Source organism: Eschrichtius robustus, chromosome 13, assembly GCF_028021215.1.
Source record: "Eschrichtius robustus isolate mEscRob2 chromosome 13, mEscRob2.pri, whole genome shotgun sequence".
Classification (NCBI taxonomy): domain Eukaryota; kingdom Metazoa; phylum Chordata; class Mammalia; order Artiodactyla; family Eschrichtiidae; genus Eschrichtius; species Eschrichtius robustus.
In genome coordinates, this window is record NC_090836.1 from 83859713 (window position 1) to 83884633 (window position 24921).

Sequence of the window (24921 nt, forward strand, 5' to 3'; positions counted from 1 at the left end):
TCTTGTATCTAGTTGTGGACTTTTCTTTTTCACCTAGAGCAGTTCCTTTAACATTTGTTGTAAAGCTGGTTTGGTGGTGCTGAATTCTTTTAGCTTTTGCTTGTCTGTAAAGCTTTTCATTTCTCCATCAAATCTGAACGAGAACCTTGCTGGGTAGAGTGTTCTTGGTTGTAGGTTTTTCCTTTTCATCACTTTAAATATATTGTGTCACTCCCTTCTGGACTGCAGAGTTTCTGCTGAAAAATCAGCTGATAGCCTTATGGGAGTTCCCTTGTATGTTATTTGTTGCTTTTCCCTTGCTGCTTTCAATATTCCCTCTTTAATTTTTGTAGTTTTGGTCCTGAAGACTCTGGGGCTGATGCCCACCACTGGCAGGTGAAGCCAGGTCCTGGGGTTAGTTTAGTGCCGGTCTACTGACAGGCAGAGCTGGTTCCTGGAGTCTGGCTGCAAGGTCCAAGGATCCCAGAGCTCGTTTCAGATCATTAGTTGGTGGGGGGCGTGGGGGGGTGTTGCGGTTCCTGACACAGTTGGGTATGAGGTCTGGGGTGTCCTCAAGGTTGTGTTGTCCTGCTAGTGGGCCAGGCCAGGGCCTAGCTGGTCCCAGGGTAGGGTCTAGACTGATGGGTGGGGCTGTGTCCCAGCCCAGTTTGTTGTTTGGCCTGAGGCGTCCCTGCACTGGTGCCTGCAGGGTGGGGTCAGGTCTCACGCTAATGAGCCAAGATGTCAGCTGCCAGCCGTGTTCATGCATTTGAGTGTTCCCCAGTATGTCTGCCACCAGTGTTGTGTGTCCCCAGGGCGAGCTGCAACTAGGTCTCCTCCTCCCACCCCCAACAAATCCAGGAGACTCTCCAAGACTGGCAGGTAGGTCTGGCCCAGGCTTCTATCAAATTACTGCTTTTGCCCTGAGTCCTGGTGCATGTGAGATCTTGTGTGCCCTTTAAGAGTGAAGTCTCTATTTCCCCCAGTCCTGTGGGGTTCCTGCAGTTAAGCCCTGCTGGCCTTCAAAGCCAAATGCTCTGGGGGCTTGTCTTCCTGGTGCCAGAGCCCTGGGGAGCCTGTGGGGCCCAAGGCTCTCACTCCTGTGGGAGAACCTCTGCATTATAATTATTCTCCAGTATGTGGGTCGCCCACGCAGGGGGTATGGGATTTGATTATATAGCAAGTCTGCCCCTCCTACCCATCTAGTTGTGGTTCCTTCTTTATGTCTTTAGCTGTAGAAGATCTTTTCTGGTAGTTTCCAGTCTTTTTCATCAGTGATTGTTCTGCGGATCATTGTGATTTTGGTGTGCTCATGAGAGGAGGTGAGCTCAGGGTCTTTCTACTCTGCCATCTTGGCTGCTCTCCCTGAGATCAGGGTATTTTGATCCCTGGCTCCCTTTCTGAAGCCCACAGCACCTGTCTGGAAGCCCCCTCCACAGGCCACCTCCTTTCCCACTCCCCTCAGGCCACACCAGCCCAGGGCTAGTTTCCCTACATGCTGCCAAGACCTTTGTAAGTATTCTATTTATTAAACTCTTAAATTCTCCCAGTGGGAGTGTGCCATCTACTTCATGCTGGGATCATAACTGATACGAATAAGCATTGATCCACAGAGATAATAAATAAGAGGATTGCTGACCTCTTGGTGGTTAGCAAAGATTAAAAAGGGGCTGAATTAGCCCAGGCAAAGCATTACTGTCTGTCTAAAATCCCAGCCCAAACCTTCCTTCAGGAAACCTGCCCTTCTGCCTCTGTGAATGTTGCCCCATCTCTGAATGGTTTTAGCCCTTTCGGGTTCAAAGCCCTAGGCCTCTGCATGTCAGGCTGGGACCACCCTGAGATTGGTTTGGCATGTGTTTTGGAGAGTAACTTGGATCCAGCAGTGGGGAGATCTTCTGCTGAAAGTGACAGGATATGGAATGTGAATCATTGATTTTTCCAGTGTGTCTCTAACATGACCCTTTTATCACTTGACTCATAGCTGGTCATGTGTTTGTTTTAGGAAAAATGAGCGTTTGTTGTTATGGAAAAATCTGTGTCCCCTCAAAATCCATATGTTGATGTCCTAATGCTCTGTGGTGAGTATTTGGAGATGGGCCTTTGGGAGATAATTAGGGTAAGACTGGGTCATGGGGGTGGGGCCCTCATGATGGGATTAGTGCCTTTATAAGAAGAGAAGCCAGAGAGCTTGATGCTCCCCCACCCTCTGCAGACACACACACCACAGAGAGGTCATGTGAGCACACAGCAAGATAGCAGCCACCAACAAGCCAAGCCAGGAGAAAAGGGCCTTAGAATGAAACCTACCTTTCTGGCACCTTGATCTTGGACTTCCCAGGACCGCCAGAACTGTGAGAAATAAATTTGTTGTTTGTTTAAGCCACCCAGTATTTTGTTATGGCAGCCTAAGACAAACATGTAGATGTTGTTCTATAAAAGTAATCCAGTTTGGTGGTCCTTCCTCTTTTACCAATTTCTGTTTTGGTAGTTCTTCCTTACAGCCCACTTTAACATTAAAGAAAGACGATGGGGGCTTTATGGCTGAAATTCAAGCTTTAAGGGCCTGGCTGAACTTGGAAATGAGCAAATTTTCTCAATTTTGCCAAATGAAAAACTCCCTTTAGCTATGGGTGCTGAGAAGGCCGGGCCTTTGGTTCTATCCTAAATGGAAGTGGGAAGGTGCTCACAGAATGATGCCAAGCACCAGCAGCTGTACAGTTTCCATTTTATTTTGTGTGCTTTTTTTTTTATAGGATATAAATAATGACAAAAATTACAAAATTTATAACTGGAAGCCCAAGCATATTTACACGTTTCCTTTTCAGCAAAGCTACTATTTACTTTGCTCCTATACAGTTTCTTTTTGGTACCATATTTTAGGGTTATTTTACTCTCAATTTACTACATACATATCAACAGTGAATAGGCAAAATATATACAAGGAACTGTTCAGTTCAAGTAATTTAATTAATATTGTATTAAAATTCTCCAACACTGAACTAAAACCATATACATTTGTCAGTTTTTGAAATAAAATTTAGTTGTCTTTCTTTAAAACTCACCAACTGATGAATGTAACTGATAATCTCAGGTTTAAAATAATATTGGTTAATTAAAAAAAATTAAGACAATCCCACAATTTATCAATATCGCTTATTATAATGAACTCCAAAATGATTCACAATATGATTGGTTAGAACAATATACATTAAAATGTTATTTTTTTTCTATAATGATATTGGTACTGTTTATATAATTTGATTCTACATAAATATACATTATGGTATCATACAAATACTCCACAGAGACATTAAAAAAATTAAAATACCTTAATGAAATGTAAGTAAATTTTATTTAATCAAAGAGTAAGCAAACATTTATTTATTTATTTTGTTTCAAGAAAAGAGTTTTATTACTTTGGAATCTCTATTTTTTTTTTTGTATTTGTGTTTTTCTAGAAAAAAAAAATTTTTTTTTGCAATAGAATTTTATTAACACCTTTCTCAAAACAAACAAGGTTTCCATGACAGAAATCTTGACAGCAGGAGCCCTAGATTTTTTTGTTTAACATGTTTTTTAAAACTGTGAAGTTAGTTAGTTTAAAAAAAAAAAAAAAATCTTTGCAGGCTTATGGCTGTGTCAGCACTTTCGGTAAGACGCCAGCCTGCTTGCCCAAATCTCCTGCTCTAGTGAGCGCCTCTGGTATAGTACTTTGCAACGCCCAAGCCAGTCCTCTTGGTAGTAGCAGTAGAAATTTAGTTATTTGAAATGAAAGCAAAACATCCCTCACAACTAACCTAGTTTTCTTATCAATGCGTTAGTGAAACATTCTTTTAATAATAAAAATATTTAATACAAGACACATTTTTCTGTGCATAATAAATTCCTCTGTTTTAAATCATTACGTTTTTGAATCAATCCATAGATGTAAAGGTTTTCTTTATCTGACATAGTTGATTACATATAAAATCCACAAATATAGAAATTGGGAAATAGGATTTCCTGGCAATCAGGGGGTACTTTTTTGTCCTTTTGCATGAAACGATACTCAGTGAGATAATGATTTTACAGATGCTTTCTGGGGGTAGTTCTGTTCTCATTCTACCTTGAAAACTGCTGACAGTGAAAAATAAACCCAAGATTTTTATACTTTTAGGCAGTATTAGAGATCCCCTGTATTTTTTTTCTTAAGGTATCATCCCCAAATACAGCCAAGCAAGTGTTGGGGCAAAGTCACTAGAAATACCTTGGGTGGTAGCAGGGAGGGGAGTCGGGAGAGTGAGCCACAAATCCTAACTCATTTCTCTCAGGGGTTACGGCTGGAAAGTCTTGGTTGCACTTCCTGTCACTGGTGCAGAAAGAACGTCCCCAGGAATGGCCAGCGGCCTTTGGCCCGTGACAAGGCCACACAAACAGCAGTCTTCCTCCTGCGCTGGGTGGAAAGCCTGCTCCGGGACTGCTCGGCGTGCAAGGCACCGCGAGGACGGGAGGACGGTGAGTATCAGAAAATCGTGGTCTCATACTTGGTATTTATTCCCCTCTTGGCTTCTTGTCCCGGCTCCACAATCCACGGCAGGTTGGCCAGAGTCTTTTGCTCAGATGGGTCGATCTGCTTTAAAACAGAAAGGCTGATGCCCGTTATACGGTACCTGCCTGGCGTTGCACGCATGCATCCTAACGCTGCCTGGAAACCAGCACTGGGCTCTGGCAGGACCTCAGGATGTTGGGGGGTGAGAGTCATCTGTTTGTTCTTCTGATACACATTTACTGCAAGGCACTGGGCGTGGGGGCGGGGATGGTGAGTGAGGCACGGCCCTTGCTCTTGCAGGCACACAGGTGGGGAGCAGGCGTAGGAATACTTTACTGAGAAGTGAGACTTGAGGGGGAAGAGGGCGCTCTGTGGGCACCCAGGAAGGCCACTGACCCCATGTCGGGAGCCAGGGGGGCTTCCTAGAGAAGGTGAACCAGGCTCTGTCCTGCCTGCCTCTCAAGCCTCCAGTGGTTTCCACTACAGTCAGAATAAACCCAGAGTCCTCGAGGTGACCCACGGTGGCCCTGTCCGCCTGCCTTTCTAAGCTCCGGCCACACTGGCCTCCCTGCTGCTCGCTGTACACCAGGCCCCAGCCCAGAGCCTCTGTGCGCATCACCTCTCTGCCTGAATACTCTCCAGACATCTGCCCGCTTTATGCCCTGATGTCAATCAGGGCGCAGTTCAAACATCACCTCCTCACCAGTTCACCCCAAGCACAAGAGCGCCTCAACTTTTCTGCTCTCCTCTGCTGCTCTCTTCTTTATAATCCTTTTGCCACATGCATCATGTTTATTTGTTCATCCTCCGCTACAGTGTATGCTCATGAAGGTGGGATTCTGTCTGTTGTGTTTATTCCCGCTTCCCTCAAACTCAGAAAAGCTCCCGGCAACCCACTAAACAGTACGCGCCCAGTAAATACTTGTTGACTAGACGTAATGTCTAAACGGAGAGCTGGAGGAGAAGCAAGAGCTTCCTGGTAAAGGCAAGGCAGGGGGTGTGGGGCAGCGTGTGCAAGGTCCCTGAGGTAAGGGAAAGAGGCCGTCTGAGGGCGTGCAGTCAGGTCGCCGAGGGGGACCTGGGGGGAGACAACTGAGGGTGAAGAGGTGAGTGGGTCCAGGTCAGGGTGAGCCTTGAACCAAGCTGAGCTGTAAAACGTCAACACCATTTCGGCCCCTGCGTGTACAAGGTTAAATAGGCCCTTTCTGGGTGACGCTTGAGTTCTGAGCTCACGGGGGGCCTGGGGCAGTTCTCCACCAGATTGCCGCCTCTTTCTTTGGTGTCTCCATGTCCGCCCCTGGCCCTGGCCACCTGCTCTGCTCAGGAAACCGGGGCAAGGGAGCTGCCTGAAGAGTGTGGGTTCTGTGCCCATTGGCCACCTGCAATTTGACTGTATCTCCACAAGGCTGTGGGGAGGACTCCACATGTCTTATCATGGGCTGTTTCTCAAAAATAAACTACTGGGGCCGAGGGAAATGGAACACAGACACCTGCTGATGACGGGGACGGGATCTTGCGGCAGTTAAAGGACAGCAGTATTATTCACTGTATGTTTCATATTTTTCAGTGAAGGCTTCTAAATGAATATTCTGAGCTCTTATGGCACACACCCTTTGTGCTCATCTGGAAGAAGTCTGTGGGGACCAGACAGAAGTCAGATGGAGGTCCCTGCCACGAACAGATTTATCCAGCCCACACGGGAATGAATACAATAGTCTAAGAGCTAATCCCCTAAATGTTCTGAAAATTCCTGGACATTTAACTTGCTTTTCTTGTGGGATAAGATAGATAGATAGACAATAAATAAACAGGATAAGCCAGGAAAAGCCTGGGTGGTCCAGGAGAAGCCTCTTTGTGTAGCTGGGCCCTGGATGACAAGCCAGACTCAGCCGTGCAGAAACAAGGGGGAGACAAAGCCAGGTGGAGGGAACAGGGGGCACAGAGGCCTTAGGTGGGAGTGAGCTTTGTTTGTTTCCAGGAAGAGGAAGGCCTGAGTGTCAGGAGTGTGGTGGGAAATTAATTGGGGCAGTGGTACCATGATCTGATCTGTGTTTTAAGAAGGTCACCCTGGTTGCCGGGTGGAGGAGGGGAGTTTTTAGGAGATGCATGGGAGTAGTTTGAAGATTAATGGTGGTGACGGCTTGGATGGGAAGAGTGACTGACAGAGGAAATGGAGAGGAGTGGACAGATCTGAGAGATGTTTTAGGGGCTGAACGGATGGAATCTGCTTGTGGGGTGGACACAGGTGAGAGGAAGACAGAAATCAAGGGTGTCTTCTAGATTTGAGCAACATGGTGAATGGTTGTGCCGTTTACTGAGCTGGGAGAGACAGAGAGAGAGAAGCAACTTTGTGGAGAGATCAAGAATTCTGTTCTGGACACACTAAGTTTCAGATGTGTGCTAAGCCTCGAAGGAGAAATGAGGGAGAAATTGAACCTGTGTAAGTCTGCAGTTCTGGGAGTGCTTCAGGATTGGGAGCCAGCGGGGCTGGGAGGTGCTGAGGTGGGAGGATTGGGGGTCAGAAGGAAAGTCAGAGGACGTGCAGTTACTGGTGATGATCAGCGATGAGGGATGAGCATGGGAGGGAACGGTGAGGTGGGGGAGGAGATCTGAGAGGTGAGCTGTCAAGGAGCAGAGGGGCCAGACGCTGGGAGGATCATCCCCATGGATGTTGAAGCTGCCAAGAATGGAGACAGGAGTAGAGGCCAAAGAGAAGATCGTGAACAAGAAGCCACATGGTCACAAAGGGTGGTGCCTCTGCAAACATTAAAAACCCTACAATTCCCCACGACTCTGGGGACAGGGCTCGGTGGGGAGGAGGAGAGTCACAGGCGGAAGGATATGTGGGCTGAGTGATGCCTCAGGGTGCCTGCTGCCCTGAGTCCCAGAGTTTCTAGGATGCCATACGGCAGCAGAAACCAGACGGGAGGCTGGTTGGGAACATTCCAGCTTCTGGGTATTGCTACCCCCAGAGGAGGCCGCTTTGAAGTCATGAAAGTCTGTTAGGACAGGATGTGTGCAGAGCGTGTGGGAGGGAAGGGGGGAAATTTCTGGAGGGAGGCAGATGCCAGGGAGGAGGGGCGGTACCTTCTGAACAGTCCCCACTCTGCAGGAAGCCTGTGCCTAGGCCTCCTTGTCAGGCCTGCATACAGCCTGTGCCTCCAGCCTCCTCTAGCTGGGTACCAGGGATGCCCTCCCCGTGAGCCTCTTCCACCCTCTCTGCTGCCCAGCGGCTTGTGAGAGGCTTGCCCCCTAGAGGGATGGCAGCCGGGGCCTCAGGGATCCTTTTTCCCAAGATCGCCTGGACCTTGAGGAAAGACTGCCCCGGGAGGCCAGCAGCGACCAGTCCCCTCACAGGCTGCTGCAAGGGACAAAAGCAGTGGAATTTTCTTGGAAGCCTCCAAGTTCAGGCAGATGGTCCCCAAGACTTTGCAGGAACTGGGCTGAGAGGAGGACAGACACATGCCAGGATGAGGCCGAGGGAAGGACATGAAGGGCAGGCCCTGGATTCTCACCAGCCCCCACGGCACCAAGGATCCCTCCCCTCCAGTTCAAGGTTTTCAGAACATCTGTGTCTTTTCTACTTACCACCGACTTGCGAATGCTGACTCGGGGCTTGGGGATGGGCTTGGAGGGCTTGTTTTCAAAGCTTTCTGGAAGCGTGGAGGAATGCCCCCCTTTCCTGGCTTGCAGCGCGAGCTGGTAAGCAACTTCAAATGCCTGTCCCAGCGTTAGGATGATCTCGTAGGCTAAATTCTGTGAGAGAAATGAGAAAGCGTTTATGACAGCATCTTCCAGATCAGAACAGAGTGGCTGAGGAACACTGAGGGGGTGAACCGGCAAGGACCCTGAACTGTTCCACCTGATGTGGCAGAGAGCCAGGGGAAATCTGACAAACAGGACCCTCTGGGTCCAATTTAGGGTCTGTACGAGGCATCAGTTACTGACGCGATGCACTTGCTTACAGCCACAGTGAGTAGCCTGCACCGGGACCCCGGAGCCCACTCCATCCGGGGTGGCTGCTTTGCTCCCAGGCCTCGGAAGGGAAGGGGTCACTCTGGTCCCTCAGCCTGGGGGGAGGATCCCACACACTCCACAGGAGGTGTTACTGAGAAGTCGGGGGTCTTTTCACCTCCAACATCTGTGATTCACTGAACATCTCTGAGACACAATCAAACTCTAATTCAGGCAGAGGGGAGAGGCATTAGTCATGCTGGCGTGGCGTCTCACACTCACAGCAGCGAGCATGCAAACACAGCCAATTATCCATCTATTTCTTGAGGCGTTTGCTCTCCCTGTGGGTCCACTCCATATTTTATCATCAAATCAGCAAGAGACAGGAGATCCTGTCAGGCTCGAATGCCATGCCAAGCAGTGTCTGTCTGGGAGAGAAGTTCTTTCCTTCGGACCTTCAATCACTCCCCTCAAGACGTCTAGCTTCGCGTCTCCAGATTCGTACTTCATTTCTGCCTTCTCTTCTGAGCACAGTCCCCCCCTGTCTGCTGTCACTGAGAAAACAGGACATTGACCCCACAGAAGCAGGGTCTTGACAAGACCTGAGGTCACAGCGCATCAAAGAGCTGGATGCCTGTGGGTCACAGAGAGCTTTCTTAAAACCGCCGCACCACTGAGAGCTGGCGTGGTCTGTCCCACGTTTCCATGCTCATGAACGCCCCTAGAAAGTCTATGTGGTTTTTCCTCAAAACCACAGACGTTGCGTTTGCTGATGTTGCACCCCTGCTCCCTCTGCCCCAGTCAAGCACACAGAACATCTCGATTCCCATGCTTCTGGGGAGATCTGCTGAGGACTGTTCTCACTTGCCGAAGAGGGAGGGAGACGCGGGATGGCTGTTGGGGCTCGTGTGGAAGAGGCCCTTGGGTCTCCAGACGGACCAGATTTCAGATCCACGCCGGACTGCCGGGGTTTAGGCCCAAGCCAGGGGGGAAACGCCCTGAGTGTGAGAACTGGTCTGACAGAGGATGTGTCCTCTCCTCTGAGCTACTTGTTAAGAAGCCGTGGCCCCTCAAGACAGACGTGTGCTTACTGGAGACCCAGCCTTGCACAGCCAGCTGAGCACTTCCCGCAAGGAGCTCGGAGCCCGAGTTTGCCTCCAAGCGTGCGTCAGACTAGGAAATTAGTAACACACCGACAAGTGACAGTGGAGGGCTGGTGGACAGCTCCGGCCGTGGCTGCACCAGGAGGGCGGAACCCTCAATGCCTACACTTGGCACTCGTGTCACCACCAGTGTTGCCCATTGCCTGGTGTTCAATGGGTCCCCTGGAAAGGGGGCCTGGGGCTTTGGGCTTTGGCTGTCCCCATGAAGTCCAGACTCTTGTCTTTTCCACAAGTGCTGTGGAGATAGTGGCTGTCTGTCAGGGACACGTAGCAGATATTCATGCTCTGGGTGGGCAACTGGACTAAGGGAAAGATGGCAGATGCAGCGGTTCTGTAACATGTTGCTTTTTGATGCCGGAACAAAGGTGCTTGAGTGTGAATTCCTTTATCATTAACCTAGAAACAAGTTCCTGAAAGCGAGATTTACTTAAAGTTCCAGTGTCTTCAAATGAAAGCCAAAGATGCTCATTTGAGCAGGTGAGATTTTTCACAAGATTTTGATGGGAAGGCTAAAGGTTTTTTGGAAGCTTCTGGGTTAGAAGTTCTGCCCTTTCATTGTAAAGAAGTTCCTGGTGTTAGCAAACTGCTGAGGTAAGACACAGAGACCAGACAAGACTGTGAGGTTTCCTGCCAAGCAGCTTTTCCTAGTTTGGCTTGCATTTTTTCTCCATGACGTCTTGCTTTTCGTTTCATGTAGAATGCTGCATTTTAAGAGTTCTTTTATGATCTGTAAAGAGTTGGACATTGTTACCTTTCCTACACTTTGTGTCACCTCGGTGTTTGAAGCTTCAATTCTGGATGCCAGTGACAGCCCACAAGGAGCAGCTGGTTGCTGATGGGGCTTTGCACGCGGAGTCCTGTGTTACCAAAGTACCGGGGCCCTTGAGGGGCACAGATCCTCATCAGATGGGACCTGAGGACACATGTTTGAATGGGAAGGAGGGTTCATTTCTCCAGCCTCTCCTTAGTAATATCCCCACTACTTAAAATGGGAGGAGAGTTACTGTGAGAGCGGAAGACACTATAGGAAAGGGCCAAAAATGATCTGATCAGAGAGGCTTAGGTGACAAGCCCTTGCTTCCTCCTTTGAGCCAGGCTTGCTGACCCCAGAGATGCTGCCTGGCACTGAAGAGCCAGGGACGCTGCTCAGAAAGCCTGAAAGCCCACTTAGTTTCTGCTTACAACATATCATCATCTTTACAACTGTGGGAGGCCAGGGCCAGAGACTGTGCCTGGCACACAGTAGGCACACAATAGAGGCTTGTTTGCTGAGTGAATGAATGAATATCTAAAGGGCAAGCTGGAGTAATAACACTACTAGTTATCACTATAGGTAGTATGGCTACCATTAAGTGAGGACTTCGTAGATATTAGGCATTGTACCAAGCACTAGATTTATCTCATTTAAGTCTTACCACAATCATCTGTAGTAGAATATCATTATCCTTATTTTATAGATGAGGAAATTGAGGCTCAGAGAGGTTAAGTAATTAACCTGACATCACAGAGCTAGAAAGTTACAGAGCAGTGGTATGAACCAATATTTGTGACTCAAAAGTCTATGTTCTTAAGAACTCTAATTCAAAAAGATACATGCGCCCCAATGTTCAAAGCAGCACTATTTACAATAGCCAAGACATGGAACATGGAAGCAACCTAAATGTCCACTGACAGATGAATGGATAAAGAAGTGGTGTGTGTGTGTGTGTGTGTGTGTGTGTGTGTGTGTGTACAATGGAATATTAGTCATAAAAAGGAATGAAATAATTCCATTTGGAGAAACATGTATGGACCTAGAGATAATCATATTAAGTGAAGTAATTCAGAGAAAGACAAATATATGATATCACTTACATGTGGAATCTTAAAAAATGATACAAATGAACTTATTTATAAAACAGAAGTAGACTCACAGATATAGAAAACTTAAGGTTACCAAAATGGGGCTTCCCTGGTGGCACAGTGGTTGAGAATCCTCTTGCCAGTGCAGGGGACATGGGTTTAAGCCATGGTCTGGGAAGATCCCACGTGCTGCGGAGCAACTAAGCCCATGCGCCTAGAGCCTGTGCTCCGCAACAAGAGAAGCCCCCTCAATGAGAAGCCCATGCACCGCAATGAAGAGTAGCCCCCGCTCGCCACAACTAAAGAAAGCCTGCGCGCAGCAGCAAAGACCCAACACAGCCAAAAATACACAAATTAATTAATTTAAAAAAATTACCAAAGGAGAAGGGGGGGAGGGATAAATTAGGAGTTTGAGATTAACAGATACACACTACTATACATAAGACAGAAAAACAAGGTCCTACTGTATAGCACAGGGAACTATATTCAACATCTTGTAATAACCTATAATGGAAAAGAATCTGAAAAGGAACATTATATATGTGTGTGTGTGTGTGTGTGTGTATATATATATATATATATATATATATGCAGGTGCCTAGGTTGTTAACTTACTGACTAGAAGTGAATCTCTTAACTTTGTATCAACTCTGCCAATCCACTGTATCTTACATTAAACATTATACTCAAACCAAATATACATATACATATATACACACACACACACACACATATATATATATGAAACTGAATCACTGTGCTGAAATCCTGAAGCACTGTAAATCAACTATACTTCAAAAAAAAAAAAAGTCTATGTTCTTACCCTCCCAGGTGGGTAGCTTGTCTCCAAGGTGGCAGCCATCACTCTTCCCCTTCTCTCACGCCATGGTGTGAGAGGGGGTTGTTGAGAGGGCTAGTCTGTTCCTCCACCTCCTTGAATCTGGACTGGTTATACTGACTTTCTCAACTAACAGAATGTGCAGAAGTGACATGCTGGGACTTCTGAGATTAGATTGTGAGAGGTCTCACAGCTTCCACCTTGGCCTCGTGGAACATTCACTCTGAGGGAAACCAGCCACGTATAAAAAGTGTGACCTCCCTGAGATCACCATGTTGTGAGTATGTCCAAGCTGGCCAGGGGAACAGGCTGCCTGGAGAGAAACAGCAGTTGCAGGCACCCCAGCCAGGGCTCCAGATATGAAGCGAAGGAGTGATACTGGACATTCAAGCTCCAGAAGATGCCACACAGAGGACCAAGGCCCCAGACAGATGGCCCCAGTCAAGGCATCCCAGCATCTGCAGTTATCTGAGTTACCTAGTGGAGGCCCCAGATATTGTGGAGCAGAAGAGCAGAACTGCCGTGCTCTGCCCAAATTCCTGACTCTCAGAATTGTAAACATGATAAAGTGGATGTTGTTTTACAGCACTAAGTTTTGGGGTGGTTTGCTAAGTAAGCAGCAATAGATAACTGGAATACCATGCAGTGCTAAGGAAGGCTGGCTGGACCCTCATTCAGGTGGTGGAAGAGGAACCATCAGCCTGTGAGCTGGTCACGATTAGCAAACTGAATCCAACAAAACATAAAGATTATACACCATGACCAAGGTGGATTCATCCCAGGATCACAAGGATAGTTCAACATACACAAATCAATCAATGTGATATACCACATCAACAAAAGAAAAGGTAAAAACCACACGGTTATCTCAATAGATGCAGAAAAAGCATTTGATAAAATTCAACATCCATTTATGATAAAAACTCTTACAAAAGTGGGTATAGAGGGAACATATCTCAACATAATAAAAGCTATTTATGACAAACCCATGGCCAATATAATACTCAGTGGTGAAAATCTGAAAGCCTTCCTGCTAAAATCCGGAACAAGGATGCCCACTCTCACCACTTCTATTCAACATAGTATTGGAAGTCCTAGCCACAGCAATCAGACAAGAAAAAGAAATAAAAGGTATCCAAATTGGTAGGGAAGAGGTAAAATTGTCCTTATATGCAGATGACATGATACTATATATAGAAAACCCTAAAGATTCCACACAAAAACTACTAGAACAGTAGTAGTACAAATTCAGCAAGGTAGCAGGATGCAGGATTAACATACAGAAATTGGTTGCATTTCTTTACACTAACAAGGAGATGTCAGAAAGGGAATGTAAACAGTCTCTTAAAATTGCATCAAAAAAGACTTAGGCACTATGGAGAACAGTATGGAGGTTCCTTAAAAAACTACAAATAGAACTACCATACGACCCAGCAATCCCACTACTGGGCATATACCCTGAGAAAACCATAGGTCAAAAAGAGTCATGTACCAAAATGTTCATTGCAGCTCTATTTACAATAGCCAGGACATGGAAGCAACCCAAATGTCCATCGACAGATGAATGGATAAAGAAGATGTGGCACATATATACAATGGAATATTACTCAGCCATAAAAAGAAATGAAATGGAGGTATTTGTAATGAGGTGGATGGAGTTAGAGTCTGTCATACAGAGTGAAGTAAGTCAGAAAGAGAAAAACAAATACAGTATGCTAACACATATATACGGAATCTAAGGGAAAAAAAAAAAAAGGCCATGAAGAACCTAGTGGCAAGACAGGAATAAAGACACAGACCTACTAGAGAATGGACTTGAGGATATGGGGAGGGGGTGGGGTGAGATGTGACAGGATAAGAGAGTGTTATGGACATATATACACTACCAAATGTAAAATAGATAGCTAGTGGGAAGCAGCCGCATAGCACAGGGAGATCAGCTCGGTGCTTTGTGACCACCTAGAGGGGTGGGATGGGGAGGGTGGGAGGGAGGGAGATGCAAGAGGGAAGAGAAATGGGAACATATTGTATATGTATAACTGATTCACTTTGTTATAAAGCAGAAGCTAACACACCATTGTAAGGCAATTATACTTCAATAAAGATGTTTAAAAAAAAAAAAAAAAAGACTTAGGAATAAACCTTACCAAGGAGGTGAAAGACTTATATGCTGAGAACTACAAAACATTAATAAATGAAATTGAAAATGATTCAAAGAAATGGAAAGACATCCCATACTCTTGGATTGGAAGAATTAATCTTGTTAAAGTGGCCATACTGCCCAAAGCAATCTACAGATTTAATGTGATCCTTATCAAATTACCCATGACATTTTTCACAGAACTAGAAACAAATAATCCTAAAATTTATATGGAACCATAAAAGACCCAGAATTGCCAAAACAGGAGGCATAACCCTTCCAACTCTTTAGGCAATACTACAAAGCTACAGTAATCAAAACAGTGTGGTACTGGCACAAAAACAGACATATGGATCAATGAACAGAACAGAGAGCCCAGAAATAAACCCATACACCTACGGTCAATTAATCTTCAAGGAGGCAAGAATATACAATGGGGAAAAGACAGTATCTTCAGCAAGTAGTGTTGGGAAAGTTGGACAACAGCATGCAAATCAATGAAATTAGAACACACCCTCACATTATACACAAAGACTTGTATGTAAGACATGACACCATAAAACTCCTAGAAGAGAACATAGGCAAAACATTCTCTGACATAAATTGTACCAATGTTCATAAATTGTACCAATGTTTTCTTAGGTCAGTCTCCCAAGGCAATAGAAATAAAAGCAAAGATAAACAAATGGGACCTAATCAAACATAAGGTTTTGCACAGCAAAGGAAACCATAAACAAAACAAAAAGATAACCTACAGACTGGGAGAAAATATTTGCAAATGATGTGACCAATAAGGGCTTAATTTCCAAAATATACAAACTTCTCATACAACTCAATAACAAAAAAACGAACAACTCAATCGAAAAGTGGGCGGAACACCTAAATAGACATTTCTCCAAAGACAACATACAGGTGGCCAATAGGCACGTGAAAAGATGCTCAAAATCGCTAATTATTAAAGAAATGCAAATCAAAACTACAACGAGGTACCACCTGACAGAGGTCAGAGTGGTCATCATTAAAAAGTCTACAAATAACAATGCTGGAGAGGGTGTGGAGAAAAGGGAACCCTCCTACACTGTTGATGGGAATGTAAATTGGTACAGCCACTATGGAGAACAGTATGGAGGTTCCTTAAGAAACTAAAAACAGAGCTACCATATGATCCAGCAATCCCACTCCTGGGCATATATACGGACAAAACTATAATTCAAAAATACATGTGGGCTTCCGTGGTGGCGCGGTGGTTGGGAGTCTGCCTGCCAATGCAGGGGACGTGGGTTCGTGCCCTGGTCTGGGAGGGTCCCACATGCCGCGGAGCAACTGGGCCCATGGGCCACAACTACTGAGCCTGCGCGTCTGGAGCCTGTGCTCCGCAACAAGAGAGGCTGCGATGGTGAGAGGCCCGCGCACCGCAATGAAGAGTGGCCCCCGCTTGCCGCAACTGGAGAAAGCCCTTGCACAGAAACGAAGACCCAACACAGCTAAAAAAAAATTAAAAAAAAAAACAAACATGCACCCCAATGTTCATAGCAGCACTATTCACAATAGCCAAGATACGGAAACAACCTAAATGTCCATTGACAGATGAATGGATAAAGAAGATGTGGCACATATATACAATGGAATACTACTCAGCCATAAAAAGGAATGAAATAATGCGATTTGTAGAAACATGGGTGAACCTAGAGATCATACTAAGTGAAGTTAAGTCAGAAAGAGAAAGACAAATACCATATGGTATCACTTAAATGTGGAAGCTAAAACATGACACAAGTGAACCTATCTATGAAACAGAATCACAGACATAGAGAACAGACTGATGGTTGCCAAGGGGGAAGGGGTTGGGGGAGGGATGGAATGGGAGGTCGCAGTTAGCAGATATAAGCTTTAACATACAGAATGGATAAACAACAAGGTCCTACTGTATAGCACAGAGAACTATATTCAATATTTTATGATAGGGACTTCCCTGGTGGTCCAGTGGGTAAGACTCCACACACTCAATGCAGGGGGCCCAGGTTCAATCCCTGGTCAGGGAACTAGATCCCGCATGCATGCCACAATTAAGGAGCCCGCCTACCGCAACTAAGACCTGGTGCAACCAAATAAATAAATAAATAAATATTAAAAAAAAAAAAAAAAAAGCAGCCCACATGCTGCAGCAAAGGTCCTGCATGCTGCAACTAAGACCTGGCACAGCCAAAATAAATAAATAAGTAAATATTAAAAAAAATCCTATGATAAACCATAAGGGAAAAAAATATAAAAAAAGAATGTGTATATATATATGTATTACTGAATCACTTTGTTGTATAGTAGTAGTTAACACATTGTAAATCAATTATACTTCAATTAAAAAAACCCTAAAAATAGAGTTGCCATATGATATGATCCAGCAACCCCACTCCTGGGCATATATCCAGACAAAACTATAATTTGAAAAGATATATGCACCCCTATGTTCATAGCAGCACTATTCACAATAGCCAAGATATGGAAACAACCTAAATGTCCACTGACAGATGAATGGATAAAGAAGATGTGGTACATATACGTCAATACAATGGAATATTACTCAGCCATAAAAAAGAATGTAATAATGCCATTTGCAGCAATATGGATGGACCTAGAGATTATCATACTAAGTGAAGTAAGTCAGAAAGAGAAAAATATCATACATCATTTATATGTGGAATCTAAAATAGGACACAAATGAACCTATCTGTGAAACAGAAATAGACTCACAGACATAGAGAACAGACTTGTGGTTGCCAAGGGGGAGGGGGCTGGGGGAGGGAAGGATTGGGAGTTTGGGGTTAGCAGATGCAAACTATTATATAGAGAATGGATAAACAACAAGGTCCTACTGTATAGCACAGGGAACTATATTCAAAATCCTGTGATAAACCATAATGGAAAAGAATATGAAAAAGAATATATATATGTATAACTGAATCACTTTGCTGTACAGCAGAAATTAATACAACATTGTAAATCAACTAGACTTCAATAAAATTAAAAACAACAACAGCAACAGTACATAGTCACAGGAGGTCGGAGCCTCCACTCCCAGCCCCGACCTCGGGGAAGGTGGCTGATGCCTGTGACCCGTTTTGGTCACAGCGTCACGGTAAGCACTAAGGAGTCCCTTCACATGCTAGCCCAAACCACAGAGCTGGAATGTCCTTTCAAGTTGGCATGACCACACTCTCATCTCTGGTTGCTACCTTGCTCGGGCATAAATCCAAACTCATTTAGCTTTATGTTCACTACCTCTCATCCCTCAAATGCTGTAACCTGGTTGTCTCTGACCCTGGCTCCTTCTGCCCCTCCTAGCTTGTTGGAAAATACCTGCCTTGGCCTTTCCAGCGTGAGTCTCTTTTTGGGACCACACTTATTATGGCAATTGACGTTGAGTATTTTCTACCTTACACAGACCACCAATGAAAGAAGGAAGCCTGTGTGCATGTGTCCTCAGGGCTGGTGTGGGGGGCAGTTACTGGGAAGAGTATGCTCTGAGCCTCAGTTATTTTTTGTTTGTTTGTTTTAAAATGGGGATAATAACACATGCAGTATCCACCTGACCGGATTATTTTGAGAATCATTCATAATAACATTTACCCTAATGACAATACCAGCCAACATTTATTATTTACTGTTTGCCATGTTGCACATGGACTATCTCATTTAATCCTAACAAACCCTGTGGGAGTTATCATATTAAACAGCTGCAGGGCCATTATCATCCTTGTTTTGCATGTGAGAGAATTAAGCTCAGGAAGGTTAAATAACTTGTTCACGAGGCCAGCACCTGGCTGAGCTGGGATGTGAATCCAGGTGTTCTGAGAGGCTGTGCTCTTGATCACTGTACCTTAGAATTATACTTAAGATAAAAAGACTGAACATCACTAATTATTAGAGAAATGCAAATCAAAACTATAATGAGGTATCACCTCATGCTGGTCAGAATGGCCATTATCAAAAAATCTAGAAACAATAAATGCTGGAAAGGGTGTGGTGAAAAGGGAACCCTCCTGCACTGTTGGTGGGAATGTAAATTGATACAACCACTATGGAAAACAGTATGGAGGTTCCTTAAGAAACTAAAAACAGAGCTACCATATGATCCAGCAATCCCACTACTAGGCATATACCCTGAGAAAACCATAATTCAAAAAGAGTCATGTACCACAACGTTCATTGCAGCACTATTTACGATAGCCAGGACATAGAACCAACCTAAATGTCCATCGACAGATGAATGGATAAAGAAGATGTGGCACATATATACAATGGAATATTACTCAGCCATAAAAAGAAATCGAGTTATTTGTAGTGAGGTGGATGGACCTAAAGTCTGTCATACAGAGTGAAGTAAGTCAGAAAGAGAAAAGCAAATATCATATGCTAACGCATATATATGCAATCTAAAAAAAAAAAAAGGTACTGATGAACCTAGTTGCAGGGCAGGAATAAAGATGTAGACATAGAGAATGGACTTGAGGACACGGGGTGGGAGGGGGAAGCTGTGGTGAAGTGAGAGTAGCATTGACATATATACACTACCGAATGTAAAATAGTTAGCTAGTAGAAAGCAGTAGCATAGAACAGGGAGATCAGCTCAGTGCTTTGCAATGACCTAGAGGGTTGGGATAGGGAGGATGGGAGGGAGGTTCAAGAGGGAGGGGATATGGGGGCATATGGCTGATTCACTTTGGTATACAACAGAAACTAGCCCAGTATTGTGAAGCAATTATACTCCAATAAAGATCTATTAAAAAAAAATAAATGATGGAAAAAAAAAGACTTCGGCAGACCTAAATAGACATTTCTCTAAAGAATACATACAGATGGCCAGTAGGCACGTGAAAAGATGCTCAACATCACTAATTATTAGAGAAATGCAAATCAAAACTACCATGAGGTTACCACCTCAAACTGGTCAGAATTGCTATCATTAAAAGTCTACAAAGAATAAATGCTGCAGAGGGTGTGGGGAAAAGGGAACCCTCCTACACCGTTGGTGAGAATGTAAATTGGTGCAGCCGCTATGGAAAACAGTACGGAGGTTCCTTAAAAAACTAAAAACAGAGTTACTATGTGATCCAGCAATCTCACTGCTGGGCATATATCTGGAGAAAACTCTAATTTGAAAAGATACATGCACCCCAATGTTCATAGCAGCACTATTTTCAATGGCCAAGACATGGGAGCAACCTAAATGTCCATCAATAGATGAAAGGATAAAGAAAATGTGGTGTTTATATATACAATGGAATACTACTCAGCCACAAGAAAGAATGAAATAATTCCATCTGCAGCAACATGGATGGACCTAGAGCTTATCATACTATGTGAAGTCAGAGAAAGACAAATACCATATGATATCACTTATATGTGGAATCTAAAATATGATACAAATGAACTTATTTACAAAACAGAAACAGACTCACAGACAAAGAAAACAAACTTATGGTCACCAAAAGGGGAAGGAGGGGGAGGGATAAATTAGGAATTTGGGATTAACAGATACACACTACTATATATAAAACAGATAAACAACAAGGACCTACTGTATAGCACAGGGAACTATACTGAATATCTTGTAATAAACTATAATGAAAAAAATATGTATAACTGAATCACTTTGCTGTACACCAGAAACTAACACAACATTGTAAATCAACTATACTTCAATAAAAAAAAAATAGAAGACTTCTGCAAACTGCTAAAAAAAAAAAAAAAACCAACTTAAAAACATTACATACAGAAGCTCCTGGGTGGTGGATGCATCTTGGCTGCGGTGAGGGTCTCATGCCTGGACCAGTCTCCAGGCAGAGGGTGTTCTTTATGATTTGACGTGAACCCTTAGCACAGGGATTCTCAGCTGGTGGCCCTGCCCCTCCCATGACGAGGGGTGATGTGAGGGAGGAAAGGCAACACTCCCTCTCCAATGGAGGCTCTTTAGGGTGGAGGCAGGGAACCCCAATTCAATGGGGGCACATTACAATCTCCAAAGCCCTTCCCTTCTCCCCCTGGGATTTTGATCTGTGGATTAAGAATTGCTACATTAGAGGTATTTGCAGGACGATCATATTTTAAGGATAGATTCTAAATGTAATCCAGGGATGCAAACTTGTTTTTCTATGCAAACTAGATTGATCTGTAGGCCAGCCTGTATTTACTGTGAGCTTCTTGAGGCAGTCAGGATTGGCAGTTGAACATCAATCACCACGGATATTTACTGAGCTACTTCCTTGTGTCAGGGGCTGAGTCCCTAGTGCCTGGCTTCTAACAGATGTCCAGGAATTGCTCCCTGAATGATGTCAGGGAGAGGGGGTTCATGACGAGACAAAGAGGTGTCCCCCATTGTCCTCCTGCATCCTAGTCACTGAGGCTGTACCCGGCACACCCATCATTTTGGTATTAGAATAACTGAAGCATAGGCTTTAGGCAATCTGTCCCCTAGGAAAAACTCTGGGCACCCAGGTAATTAATTTATATTAATTGGCACATCATTAGGATTTTTCTGTGTTGGAAACTCCTGGTTTGAAAATCTTTTGGGCTCAAGGGTTCAATGGCATATTTGCAAGAATATTCATCGTAGTTTAAAAATTTCCCCCTAATAGGGAACTGATTAAGTATACTACATAGATCTACACAGTGAGATACTAGGCAGCCATTTAAAATGAAAATGGAGGCATTTAAAAAACTGGTTAAAAGACTCAGTAAAAATTATGTATATGTACATAGATGGTATCTGTCTATGTGCATAGAAAACAGTATATATCAAAACGTTACTAGTGGTTATCACTAAGTGTTAAGACCGTGGACAAATTTTCTCTTCTTTATACTTCTTTGTATGTTTTGAACTTTATTCAAATGACGAATAATTTTACAATCATAAAAAATAATAAGCTTTTGCATTTTGAGCATTAAAAATAAGAGAAAATCTTCTAGCTCAAAATAATCTTATTCTTTATCCATCATCTGCCTTTTCCTTCTTTGGCAGAGAGGGTTGGGAACTGTTTTCCAGGCAAAATCCAGGCCCTGTTTTCTGGTGTTTCCATGGCTCACCCCCATGTACTAGTGGGGCTGGCCATCCACTTGGTCAGTTTTTGTATTGGATGTCAATTCTAGCATCTGCTCAGCTGAATTTTAGAATACTCAGTTCTTCCTTTAACCTGGAAACCTAATGCCTCTACTCCAAGTCCAGAGCAAAGAGTTGACTCTTCTGTCCAATTTCTATCAAACCCAGCTGGGAAAATGTTCTATGTGGACATTAGCTTATGGACATGCAGTCAGTCCACCCTTGTAGCCGTGCTAGGTTTGATCCCTGCACCAAATCGGACCACCTGTCAACTTGAACCACATTCTACTTCCTCTCATACAGATGATAAAGCAGTGGTAGCATGACATTGTTAAAGCAGTGGTAGCATGACATTGTCATGGTAACATGACATTGTTAACTACACCCCAGAGACCAGCTAAGGGCCTGACGTGGATTATCTAATCCTCACAACCACCTTGTAGAGGAGGAATTATCATCCCCATTTTATGTGTGAGAAACTCATGATTAGTGAGATTGATTAACTTGGCCAAGTTCACACAGCTAGTCAGGGGCAGAGCCAGGATTCAAACCCAGACCTGACTTTAGATAAGACAGTGTTTTGTGCCACTGGGCTGTCCTGCCTTATTGCTTTCATGAGTCTGTTGGTGTTCTGCCTCCACTTTCACTGAAGGACCCTCTGAGGAACCATCTTGTGTTTTGGAGATTCAGCATATGAATGTTGGTGAAGACACCATCACACAATATCCCCTCCTGGAGACCCAGGACAAAAAGTTCTTTCACCATCGCATCAAAAAAACCCCAAAAAACCTAGAAATAAACCTACCTAAGGAGACAAAACACCTGTACTCTGAAAACTGTAAGATGCTGATGAAAGAAATTGAAGATGACACAAAAAGATTGAAAGATATACCATGTTCTTGGATTGGAAGAATCAATATTGTTAAAATGACCATACCTCCCAAAGCAATCTACAGATTCAATGCAATCCCTATCAAATTACCAATGGAATTTTTCACAGAACTGGAAAAAAAAATTTAATTTCTGTGGAAACACCAAACACCCTAAATAGCCAATACAAAAAAAAAAAAAAAAAAAGAGAAAGAAGAACAGAGCTAGAGGAATCAGGCTCCCTGACTTCAGACTATATGACAAGCTACAGTAATCAAAACAGTATGGTACTGGCACAAAACAGATACATAGGACAATGGAACAGAATAGAGAGTCCAGAAATAAACCCACACACTTGTCAATTAATCTACAACAAGAGGCAAGAATATACAATGGAGAAAGGACAGTCTTTTTTCAATAAGTGGTGCTGGGAAAACTGGACAGCTACATATAAAAGAATGAAATTAGAATATTCTCTAACACCATATACACAAATAAACTCAAAATGGGTTAAAGACCTAAATGTTAAGACCGGTATACTATAAACTCCTAGATACTATAAAATTCCTACAGGAAGACATGGGCAGAACACTCTTTGACATAAATTGCAGCAATTTTTTTTTGGGGGGGATCCATCTCCTAGAGTAATGGAAACAAAAGCAAAAGTAACAAATGGGACTAATTAAACTTAAAAGCTTTTGCACAGCACAGGAAACCATAAACAAAACTAAAAGACAACCTACGGAATGGGAGAAAAATTTGCAAACAGTGTGACCGACAAGGGATTAATTCCAAAATATACAAACAGCTCATACAGCTCAGTATCAAAAAAACCACAAACAACCCAATCAAAAAATGGGCAGAAGACCTAAACAGACATTTCTCCAAAGAAGACATACAGATGGCGAACAGGCACATGAAAAGATGTTCAACATTGCTAATTATTAGAGAAATGCAAATCAAAACTACAACGAGGTACCACCTCACACCAGTCAGAATGGCCATCAACAAAAAGTCTACAAATAATAAATGCTGGAGAGGGTGTGGAGAAAAAGGAACCCTTCTACACTGTTGGTGGGAATGTAAATTGGTGCAGCCACTATGGAGAACAGTATGGAGGTTCCTTACAAAAACTAAAAATATAGTTACCATATGATCCAGCAATCCCACTCCTGGGCATATATCCGGAAAAGACGAGAACCCTTATTTGAAAAGTTACATGCATCCCAATGTTCATAGCAGCACTATTACAATAGCCAAGACATGGAAGCAAACTAAATGTCCATTGAGAGATGAATGGTTAAAGATGTGGTACATATATACAATGGAATATAACTCAGCCATAAAAAAGAATGAAATAATGCTATTTGCAGCAACATGGATGGACCTGGAAATTATCATACTAAGTGCAATCAGACAGAGAAAGACAAATATCATATGATATCACTTATATGTGGAGTCTAAAAAAATGATACAAATGAACTTATTTACAAAACAGAAATAGACTCACAGACATAGAAAACAAAATTATGGTTACCAAAGGGGGAAGGAGGGATAAGTTAGTAATTTGGGATTAACAGATACACGCTACTATATATAAAATAGATAAACAACAAGGACCTACTATATAGCACAGGGAGCTATATTCAATATCTTGTAATAACCTATAATGGAAAAGAATATGAAAAAGAATAGATATATATGTATATATATATAACTGAATCACTTTGCTGTACACCGGAAACACTGTAAATCAACTATGCTTCAATTAAAAAGAAAAGTTCTTTCAGAATCACTCTCATTGAAGTTTTGTCTTCCGAGAGGATGGGGTATACTCACCCAAGAAATATCAAGCATATAATGACTGTGTTTTCCTACTTGCCTTGACCTCCAGGAAGCTCAGAGCCAAATCTGTGGCTCAGTTCTAGTAACTATGTAGAATTCTGTGGTTTGCAGGTCGATGTTAAAACTTTCCCCTGGGTCTTGATCTTCCTTTTAGTGTGTATTTTCCCTACTTCAGATCCATGTGTATCTATCTATATTTTCAGATTTAACATACCTATTCATGTAGGCTGCCTTAAGTCCTTTATGGAAGGAGGCATAGTATAAATGGTGGTTGTTTGTTCACTTAAACATTTATTTGACAGCTTATTTTGTTTAACCCATTACTGAAAAAATGGCTGACAAGGTACATCAGACACGAGTCTCACATCATCTGGTGAAAGTGACAAAAAAGGAAGTGTGCTGAGGAGAGAGGGGACACCACAGGGAGAGAGGCCGTGCTGGCTTAGACTGGGAGGCTGCTGTTTACAAGTGGACCATTCTGATCTGTCTGCAGGCACTTTCCATTAGCAATAAAAAAACCAAAAAACCACCACATTTTAGTGACTAAAATTGAAGGAACAAATAATTGTATTCCATAGTCTCAGAAAGCTACAGGACCTGAATATCCTTTGGCTCCTGGGGGCCAGCAGAAGCAATTCCTGAGGTCGGCAGAGGCTATCCGCACCTGAA

General features: G+C 43.6%; 1 protein-coding gene across 15 annotated transcripts in view; it reads right to left on the reverse strand.

Moving 5' to 3' along the window:
* Window positions 1-4480: 4480 nt before the first annotated feature.
* Window positions 4481-24921, reverse strand: part of ANKS1B (ankyrin repeat and sterile alpha motif domain containing 1B) — a 1169527-nt gene continuing 1149086 nt past the window's right edge. For 8 of the 15 annotated variants that reach the window (XM_068562021.1, XM_068562019.1, XM_068562016.1 and 5 more), the window contains 2 exons: window positions 8096-8263; window positions 4481-4591 (listed from right to left, as the gene is read on the reverse strand). In XM_068562021.1, the coding sequence (XP_068418122.1) occupies window positions 4481-4591; window positions 8096-8263 (279 nt within the window). Of the gene's footprint in view, window positions 4608-8095; window positions 8264-24921 lie in introns of all 15 variants that reach the window. The other 7 variants (XM_068562020.1, XM_068562018.1, XM_068562015.1 and 4 more) reach the window with 2 other exon arrangements.